Here is a 9,967-nt window from a genome sequence, read left to right on the forward strand (position 1 = left end):
GTTCTGATGCCCCCCCACCTCCCATCTCTGCACATCAGAGGACGTTTTCTGTTTAAATGGGTTTAAGAGGCAGTAAATTTGGCCTTTGAAGAGACGCCACAGGTGAGACAGTCGCTGCTGTACCTGCAGGCAGAAGCAACCGTCTCAAAGTCAGCGTCAGCCCCCGACAAATAGAACACTACCATAGCTTTATAACACGTAAATGTAACTTTATAATATATACTTGTTTTACGGTATTTAAAAACTTCAAATGGTTTACAAATGCATGCACTCTAAAGATTGATGTTACCATAGCAACAATACTTATAATTACTTTTATTTATAATACGTCAAAAGATGTCTGTGCTAATGTTCCTGTAATATTTCCTCTTAAAGGTAGATTTTTTAAAAATATCAACTTATATTAATGTTGTTCTTATATCAAAAAGTTTCAAGTTTTGGGGAAAGAATTCAGAGAATAAAGACGAGAATTTGTTGCTTTTCTTTGTCTTACCTGAAAATTAACTTTCATGTACTTAATTATTAAAAAACCCAATCACTTAATATTTCATCAATAAAACCAGGATTTAATCAACTAATAAAATTGTCACGTAGCTGCAGTTTTACTCTTTAGTGTCTAACATACCATCACCTCTCCGTGCGCGTTTGCTGTGAGGGAGGCAGGACACGTGTGTGCTGCTCTCTGTTGCCGTGACGCCGTTGTGACGTGTGTGTCGTCCCTGAAGGTGCTGTCGCTGCCCCACCGCCGCCTGGTGTGTTACTGCCGCCTGTTTGAGGTGCCGGACCCCAACAAGCTGCAGAAGCTGGGCCTGCATCAGCGGGAGATCTTCCTGTTCAACGACCTCCTGGTGGTAAGCCCCCCCCGTCTGCTCCCTCTACCCCCGCCCCCTCCAGACCGACCTTCAACCTGTCGTCTCTGCGGGGTTCCAGGTAACAAAGATTTTCCAGAAGAAGAAGAACTCGGTGACGTACAGCTTCAGGGTGTCCTTCTCTCTGTACGGGATGCAGGTGATGCTGTTTGAGAGCCAGTGTGAGCATCTCCTCTTCTTCTGTGGTGTCTGATGTAAACGGAACGCGTCCACCAAAACCAGAATCCAGAGCTCTGTGCTTAGATTCAGTTCCAATCTTCTGATCCGTCCAGTGTGTGTAACTCTGGTTTTGATTGGCCCCTGTGTGAAGGCCTCTCCTCTGCCCTGTCCCAGATTACCCCAATGGAATCCGGCTGACGTCAGCGATACCGGGGGCAGACATCAAAGTCCTCATTAACTTCAACGCGCCCAACCCCCAGGACCGCAAGAAGTTCACCGACGACCTGCGAGAGTCCATCGCTGAGGTCCAGGAGATGGAGAAATACAGAATAGAGTGTGAGCTGCCCCCCCATCCCATTCCCCCACCCCGGGCCCCGCAGAGGAGAGTCTGGTCCTCAGTCTCACCTCTACGAGGGAGAGTCTCTGTCACCACTGTCTCTGTCACCACTGTCTCTATCACCACTGTCTCTGTCACCACTGTCTCTATCGCCTCTGTCTCTATCACCTCTGTCTCTATCACCTCTGTCTCTATCACCTCTGTCTCTATCACCACTGTCTCTATCACCTCTGTCTCTATCGCCACTGTCTCTATCGCCTCTGTCTCTATCGCCTCTGTCTCTATCGCCTCTGTCTCTATCACCTCTGTCTCTATCACCTCTGTCTCTATCACCTCTGTCTCTATCACCTCTGTCTCTATCGCCTGTCTCTATCGCCTCTGTCTCTATCACCACTGTCTCTATCACCACTGTCTCTATCACCTCTGTCTCTATCACCTCTGTCTCTATCACCACTGTCTCTATCGCCTCTGTCTCTATCACCTCTGTCTCTATCACCTCTGTCTCTACCACCACTGTCTCTATCACCTCTGTCTCTATCACCTCTGTCTCTATCACCACTGTCTCTATCGCCTCTGTCTCTATCGCCTCTGTCTCTATCACCTCTGTCTCTATCACCACTGTCTCTATCGCCTCTGTCTCTATCACCTCTGTCTCTATCACCACTGTCTCTATCACCTCTGTCTCTATCGCCACTGTCTCTATCGCCTCTGTCTCTATCGCCTCTGTCTCTATCGCCTCTGTCTCTATCGCCTCTGTCTCTATCACCTCTGTCTCTATCACCTCTGTCTCTATCACCTCTGTCTCTATCACCACTGTCTCTATCACCTCTGTCTCTATCACCACTGTTCATCTCTTGTGACCCCCCCTGCCGTTGCTAACGGTTTCCTCTGCCCCCCCAGCGGAGCTGGAGAAGCAGAAGGGCGTGGTCAGGCCCAGCATGTCGCAGAGCTCGGGGCTGAAGAAGGAGTCCGGTAACGGGGGCCTGAACCGGGCCAGCCTGGACGATACCTACGCCATGGGGGAGGGGCTGAAGCGGAGCGCCCTCAGCAGCTCCCTGAGGGACCTCTCTGAAGCAGGTACCGGCTGAAGGCCCCCAGAAGCCCCCATCCACCCAGTGATGAGGTCAGGGGATAAAGCTAGCAAAATGTTCCACGGCATCTATCGACCATCTGAGTCCCACCTGATTGGACGGTTGGGTCCTCATTTGCATACTTCGTGTTAGACAGACTTCCTGTTCGGAGACCCGGCGATGTGAGGTCTTTTCAGCGTTGAGTGAAACTGACTTTAAAGACTTCATGTCTGATGGTTTCATCCACGTTTCTCAGTCTTGATGTTCGCGGTCATTCCACATGCGTGTTGATCCGTGTGTAGCGCTCCCTTCAGATGAACACGCATGTCCTTCATGACGATAACGGCTGTGTGAACAAAACGAAATCCAGTCTGGGGTCCGCCTCGCTGTGGCCGACACACTTTACCTCCTCGAAAAACGAGTAGCTCCGCCCTCCTGTGGGCGTGGCATGTCAGTCAGAGGGGTCATTTTTTTTCTGTGTTTTTTTTTTCCTTTCCTGCCATTCTCCATCCCATGTGTAATTACTGTGTTATTACATACACATCAGGTACTTTCCTGTATATGTGTGATTATTGGTCATGTGTCATTGGCTGATTGTCCCTAACAAAGCCCCCAGACTTGAACATCCCATGTGTTTGCTTTAGATGTGCCTCCTCCTCTGGGACCGATACTTGATTTTCCTTCTTTTGACCAAACTCGACCCAAATTTAAAGAAGTTTTCATATTTTATCAAATCTACAAAACAAAGCATTGAGATGATTCTAGAAATATCGTGGAACCTAAAAGACTCCACGGTGTTCATGGAATCTGTTTAGTGGGATTTTTTAAACCGAGCCGCCAGTTTAAAGTGCGTGTTAGCATTAGCATTAGCATTCGACCTATCCCTACACAGTCAGCCCCAGTACTCCCCCGCCCCCCCATCACCCTACCAGACCTGAACGCGCTCTTGCCTTCTTGCCCATATTTGGACTTTACCCACAGTCGCAACCCACTGCACTGCCCCCTAGGGGACTGGAGGGCGGCGTACACCTCTGTAGTCGATCCAGGAGTGCTGTTGATCTCTAGTGGATCTCTAGTGGATCTCTAGTGGATCTCTAGTGGATCTCTAATGGATCTCTAATGGATCTCTAATGGATCTCTAGTGGATCTCTAATCTGTGGTATTGCATGTCTCGGGCAGGCAAGCGGGGGCGTCGCAGCAGTGCAGGATCACTAGACAGCAATCTGGAAGTAAGTTGGAAGCAGCTGGTATCATGATGTGCTCTGTGAACACACACCTTTACTTTGGTCTGCCCCCCCTTTGTGAACACACACCTTTACTTTGGTCTGCCCCCCCTTTGTGAACACACACCTTTACTTTGGTCTGCCCCCCCTTTGTGAACACACACCTTTACTTTGGTCTGCCCCCCCTTTGTGAACACACACCTTTACTTTGGTCTGCCCCCCCTTTGTGAACACACACCTTTACTTTGGTCTGCCCCCCCTTTGTGAACACACACCTTTACTTTGGTCTGCCCCCCCTTTGCTTCATGGCCTCCATTTGTTTGGATCCTTTCTTTTCCTCCTGGGGTGTCTTCGTCCTGCCTGCCTTCGTTCCTGTGCTGCATGGGTTGCCTGTTTCTGATCCTGCCCCCCCTCGTGGAAGCCAGAGATCTCCTGTTTTGGTCCAACATGCACTTCACCTCCAGACACGCATGACCCCACTAACCCCCCCGTGTCTCCGTCCTTCATCCGGTCACACCGAAGCGCTTCTCATTGGTTGTTTCTGTGTTTTGGCTCTGAGACGTGACGACGCTGCAGCTCCTCTCTGATTGGTCCCCCGACAAACGTTTCTTAAATGCTGGAAGGTTTCGGGGGGGTCTGGGGGGGGGGTACCTGTAAAGATGTGGATTTCATTCATTCATCTCCCCCCTCATTCCACGTGTCCGTGAACTCACCCTGAGGGTTTCTTTCTGCTTTAGAGGCGTGACGCAGACGACCCCCCCATACGTGAAGCATGTCTGGATACTGAGCAGCGTTTCACTCAGGTGGGGGCGAGGGGGGTGTCGTTGTGATGTCTGAACACAAACCGGAGCTCCTCCCGCCTTCAGACTTGTAGCGGGATGCTAACGTGTGACGCTAACGTGTGACGCTAACGTGTGACGCTAACGTGTGACGCTAACGTGTGACTGATGGTGACCCGGTCACACCTGTGCATGTGGAAACGGCCCCCCCAGTGGTCAGAACAACCTGCATGTGTGACACCCTGGAAGCCCCCACCGAGGGTGACTGTCGTCTCCCCTCCCCCCTGATTACGTTATTTAGCTTCGCTAATCGACTGTTGGACCCGGTTCGCCCCCCCTGACGCTGCTACCCCCCCATAAAACACTTTCAGTTCCTCATTTGCATGTCCTACAACATTTTGCTACGTGTTTATCTGACCTGGGCCCCCCCCCCGCTGCACTAGATGAACATGTGTGCTTTCTGTCTGACGGACGTGTCCCTTCTCTCCTGCAGGGGTCCATCATTAGCAGCCCCCCCACGCGCCAGAGAGCCACCACGCCGCGGGACGACCCCCCCCGCGGCCGTCCCTCCGTCCCAAACTCAGCCCCCACCTCCATCCTGGGGTCGCTCTTCGGCAGCAGGCGGGGCAAACCGCCATCGCAGACCCACTCGGCGTTGCCCCCCCCCAGCCAGCCCACGCTCATTTCCCACAAGCCCCACCCCACCAACCTGCACCACACGGCTCAGGTGGCCCACGCGGCGCAGGCCCCGCCTCACGGGCCCCGCCCCCACTACTGCCAGGGGTCGCAGAAGCCCCCGCCCTACCACCACCACCACCACTACCACCCGCCCCCCCACGCGCAGCACCACCAGCACCCGGCCTACAACTCGCACCCCCACGGCCACTACGGCCAGCACCCCCGCCACGCCCCACACTCCCAGCATGCCCCTCACCACCACAGCCAGCAGGGGGCCTCGGCGCCTGGGGGGCCCAAACCCAAACACAGTGGCATCAGCACCGTGGTGTGACGAGGGGCGGGGGGGACCGCCGCCGACACCAAAGCGACTGACGGGGAGCTGTGCCCCGCCCACTGTGTTCCACTGCTGCTGTGATGGGGGGGGCACCGTTCACACCTCCAGGTCCAACCGACCTGCAGGAGGGACACCGGACTCATCTCTTCCACCGGGGACCTTTACTCGTCTGCCCGGCCCCGTGGGGGCGCTGTGGGGTCTATTTTTTCCGCCCACCCCCCTCGCCGAGCTGCTCATCACTGTTCCGTTCCCGCGGCAACCCGTCTCCATGTCGCATCAGCACCGGGAGACGAGAACGAGACGACCGCCTCCTCTGGCGCTTCTTTGTTCTTTGGTTTGCAGATCCTGCCGTCACACACACACACACACACACACACACACACACACACACACACACACACACACACACACACACACACACACACACACACACACACACACACACACACACACACACACACACACACACACACACACACACACACACACACACGTTGTGAAAGTATAATCATTCACACTAACTTCCATCAGGACGTAGCTCTAGTGCTGTATTTACTGTCGTCTCCTAGCTCTCATTAGTAAATGTGCCAATTATTAATGCATAATTATAATGCATAATATTAATAATAATGCATAATTAATAATGCATAATTATTCATGCATAATTAATCTATTTAGTCAGGACTTCTTGTACAGTATGTTGTCCGTCAATTAAGTTGTAAGATTATACTTACAATTAATATCAGCAAAAATGAATTCTATCAGTGTTACGCTGACTCTGGAAACAGGAAGTGAAGTCCCAGTGGGCGTGGCCTGCAGTCTGTGTTGGAGTTGATTTGGTTGGTTTGTCTCTCAGATGGATCAGGAGGAGCTCCTGGATGGCAGCGGCTGCGTCTGGGCCTCCAGACGCTTTCCTGTCGCAGCTGAAGCCCAACCCCCAACCCCTAATCTAACCCCTAGCCCAACCCTAACCCCTAACCCTAACCCCAACCCTAACCCTAACCCTAACCCCTAACCCTAACCCCAACCCCTAACCCTAACCCCAACCCTAACCCTAACCCTAACCCTAACCCCTAACCCTAACCCTAACCCCCAACCCCTAATCTAACCCCTAGCCCAACCCTAACCCCTAACCCCTAACCCCAACCCTAACCCTAACCCTAACCCTAACCCTAACCCTAGTCTCTAACCCCTAACCCGACCTGAACCCTCCTGAGCGACAGACGTAGGACGTGTTCTCACTGACGTGACGTTGGGTTGACTTTGCAGACCAACACGTTGTATTTCGTCGTCTTTAGAGCTGCTTCACTCGACTCTTCAAACAAAAAAAACAGACATTTGAAAACTTTGTTCTTGTTTAGGTTTTTTGAATTCCAGAATTTGGCGCTTCTAAAGTCTGATGTTACACAGGGAAGAATTTTTTTTGTCATGTGCAATATGTTTGTACTGATTTTGTGGATGAAGAACAAGGCGTCGCTCCATCTGTGTTTCCTCCTCTCATGTGAGGTCATTATTTATTCCTTTGTTTTCGGCCGTCGGTCCTTCATTAAATGAACGTTTGGCCTCCTTCGCTCTCATCAGAGGTTCACGCTTGGAGTTCAGTGGAATGTCTAGTCAGTGATTTTTGCATGTAATGTTATTAACGTGAGGCTATCCTCTGCACATCCTATAGCAAATCAGTGTTACCATGGCAACTTTTTAGTGCAATCATGTTCAGAAAATGCAGCCTTTGAAAGAGGAAGTCTGTTGTCTGGTTGTCCAGGATGAGATTCAGGTGAAAAAAAACACACTTTTTTTTCCATGTAAGAATCTATAAATACTCATTACACAATGGAAAGAGGAATGTGTGTATATATTTTAATAAAAGGAATATGCTTCTCTTCAGACAGAACAAATATTTTGCTGGATAAGCACACGAGGAAGAACTTTCTTTTCTTCAGGAAATACAATTATATTATACAAAAATGCAAACTGAACAGAGGAACTTGTGTAAAGAATAACTTTCTACGTCCTACAAATAAGAGTCTATTCTAGTGTGTAAATGTGACAGTAAACTGTTTGTCCCAATATTCAGGTTCTAAATGTATTTTAACATTCACACAAAAATCATTGCCATAAGTCGAACACGGATCATCGAGGAACGTCTGAATGTGTTTTTCCTCTCATTTCATATTTTTACTATAATTCTTTGGGTGTCATTAAAATGAAGTTTATTTTGGTGTCTGTCGAAGTGCTTTAAATGTCTACAGCCATTCTTTGTCAGAAAGTATCCCACGATGCACTGCATGGATCATCATGTCCTATTCACTGTGAGCTGATGGGAAGAAAAAGAAGTAAAAAAAAATCAGCCTTTGATTTTGAACTTTGGTTTTGGATCATTTGAGAATCTTTTATTTAAAATGTTCTGGTTCTGTTTTCCTGAAACTCGTTTCATCCACGAAGCCATCGTGTGAAGGACAAACATGGAGAACATTGAACTTCTGTCGCCGAGGGCGGCGTTCTGTAAATATCAGATGTTGACGTGCGAACTTTTGAAGGGGGGTTTGTCTTCAGACGGGGGTTCAGACTGTACATTCTGTGCGTGTGACCCTGATGCGTGGAGGTCAGGATCAGACGTGGCCTCGCACACACTGACGACGCACTGAACACACTGACCGGCGCCGCCTTCGGCTGGTCGGAACTGATGTTTGCTGTAGAAATAAAAACAGACGGCGAGAAGGTGTGCTGCCATCCAGACCCAGCTCTCTGTTCAGAACCCACACACACACACACACACACACACACACACACACACACACACACACACTTCCATACATCCTGCTCCGCTGCAAGCTGTTCAGTCCAGACACGTCATGAAGCAGGAGCAGAATGGCCTCATTTCTTTGTGCATCTGTTTGTGCAGTGAGTAGAGAGTCTGTCAGACTCAGTTATTGTAAAACTTCAACTGTGACAATGTTAAGAACACAAAATAAACAGAAATCTGACTTATGGTACGGATGTTTGCTGTGTTTCTACCTTCTGCACTGAATTTGCCGAAAGAAAGTTTCTAATTTTTTAAATCGTGCTGGATTTTCTTCCGTTACTTCCGTAGTGTTTCCACTAGAGGGCGCATCTTTCAAATAAACTGGGCCCACTGCGCCATCACGCCCCCTGTTGGTGAGGATGATGACTACTACAGTTCAGGATCAGGCATTTAAAAAATATTAAGTTTTTCTGCTTTTTCCATATTTTCCCAGAATGCTGTTCGACAGTTGTTGGCGTCCATCCAACCTTGCGACTCATAATTTGCGTTATTGACTTCAATAATTTGACTTTCTAAACGTCTCACCGGGGCCCCCCCGGGTCTGACGGGGGGCTTCGGACAGATGAACTCTTATCTGCTCACACAGATGGTTTCCCTCCGGTCCGCAGCGCCATCACAGCGCGGCTTCACCGGGGCTCCTCACGGTAACGGTCGGAACACCGAACCGGCTGCTTAACCGGGGAGACGGTCTGAGAAACTCAGTGGACGGAACGTTTTCTGACGTTCAGATGACGAGCAGAGCCGGAATTATCATGAAAGTTGGTTCAAGACTCAAAGGTTTGTGTTCCGTTACTGAATATTGATCCGTATTGATGCGTCAAGACGCGGATGTTTAATCATTTCTCCTTGTTTGTGGACATTCAATCATTTCTTTCTGGTAACTGATATTTATTCGGTGCTCCCGTATTATTATTATAATCATTATTTTTCTTTCTGACCCTACAGGATGCTCTACAGTTTAAACCTAGCTGTCGTCCTCCTCGTGGCCACTGGGGGCGCCAGCGGACCGGCTCAGCCCTGCCGGTGTTCTGCTCTGCCGCCTGCTGGACTGAAGGTCAACTGCAGCTTCTTGAACCTGATGGCGTTTCCTCACCTGACCTCTGACACCACGGAGCTGCACGTGAGTGACAACCAGCTGACGTCAGTTCCTCCGGGGGCCTTCGACGGTCTGGTGGCCCTGGAGAAGATCTGTCTGACTGGGAACCCGTTCCACTGCGACTGTGGGATCCAGTACCTCAGGAACTGGCTGAGGAAGAACGGGGGTGTCGTGTCCGGGGAGCCTACGTGCTCCAGCCCCCGCTCCGTGGCCCAGACGGCCATCGGTGAACTCGGTGACGACTACTTCTCGTCCTGCGGCTCGAGCAGCTGCAGCGATGGTATGCTGAACGCCGTGACGGGGGCTCTGCTGGGGGGCCTGGTTCTCCTCCTCCTGTGGGGTCTGAGGCGGGCCAGAGCGTCCTCCATCACCCTGAACATCGGCAGGAAACACTCAGGAATGGAGACCGACTCGCTGAGGCCCAAACACAGGAGAGGGCGTGGCTCCGGCCCCCCGGGGGCCCGGCTGGATTCCGATGAGTTCATGTGGGGGGAGGATCTGGAGAGACCGCTGCTCAACATGGAGCTGCTCCCCCAGGTCCTGGAGGTGCTGCACAGGAAGCACAACATCAAGATCAAGCTGCCCTAGGGGGCAGCAGACCAGGGGTCAGGGGTCAGGG

General features: G+C 50.8%; 2 protein-coding genes across 10 annotated transcripts in view; both read left to right on the forward strand.

Moving 5' to 3' along the window:
* The window catches only part of iqsec1a (IQ motif and Sec7 domain ArfGEF 1a), an 83,763-nt gene extending 78,308 nt beyond the window's left edge, over nt 1-5,455 (forward strand). For 6 of the 9 annotated variants that reach the window (XM_068333788.1, XM_068333805.1, XM_068333830.1 and 3 more), the window contains 7 exons: nt 726-851; nt 931-1,030; nt 1,203-1,364; nt 2,266-2,442; nt 3,615-3,664; nt 4,396-4,461; nt 4,931-5,455. In XM_068333788.1, coding sequence (XP_068189889.1) covers nt 726-851; nt 931-1,030; nt 1,203-1,364; nt 2,266-2,442; nt 3,615-3,664; nt 4,396-4,461; nt 4,931-5,446 — 1,197 coding nt within the window. In that variant the 3' untranslated portion in view covers nt 5,447-5,455. The remainder of the gene's footprint in view (nt 1-725; nt 852-930; nt 1,031-1,202; nt 1,365-2,265; nt 2,443-3,614; nt 3,665-4,395; nt 4,462-4,930) is intronic. The other 3 variants (XM_068333797.1, XM_068333852.1, XM_068333837.1) reach the window with 2 other exon arrangements.
* Nucleotides 5,456-8,889: 3,434 nt separating this feature from the next.
* Nucleotides 8,890-9,936, forward strand: gp9 (glycoprotein IX platelet). The gene is made up of 2 exons (XM_068333928.1): nt 8,890-9,029; nt 9,198-9,936. The coding sequence occupies exon 2, from the start codon at nt 9,199-9,201 to the stop codon at nt 9,934-9,936; it is 738 nt and encodes a 245-aa protein (XP_068190029.1). The 5' UTR covers nt 8,890-9,029; nt 9,198.
* The last annotated feature ends 31 nt before the right edge of the window (nt 9,937-9,967 follow it).

This window comes from Antennarius striatus, chromosome 2, assembly GCF_040054535.1.
Source record: "Antennarius striatus isolate MH-2024 chromosome 2, ASM4005453v1, whole genome shotgun sequence".
NCBI lineage: Eukaryota > Metazoa > Chordata > Actinopteri > Lophiiformes > Antennariidae > Antennarius > Antennarius striatus.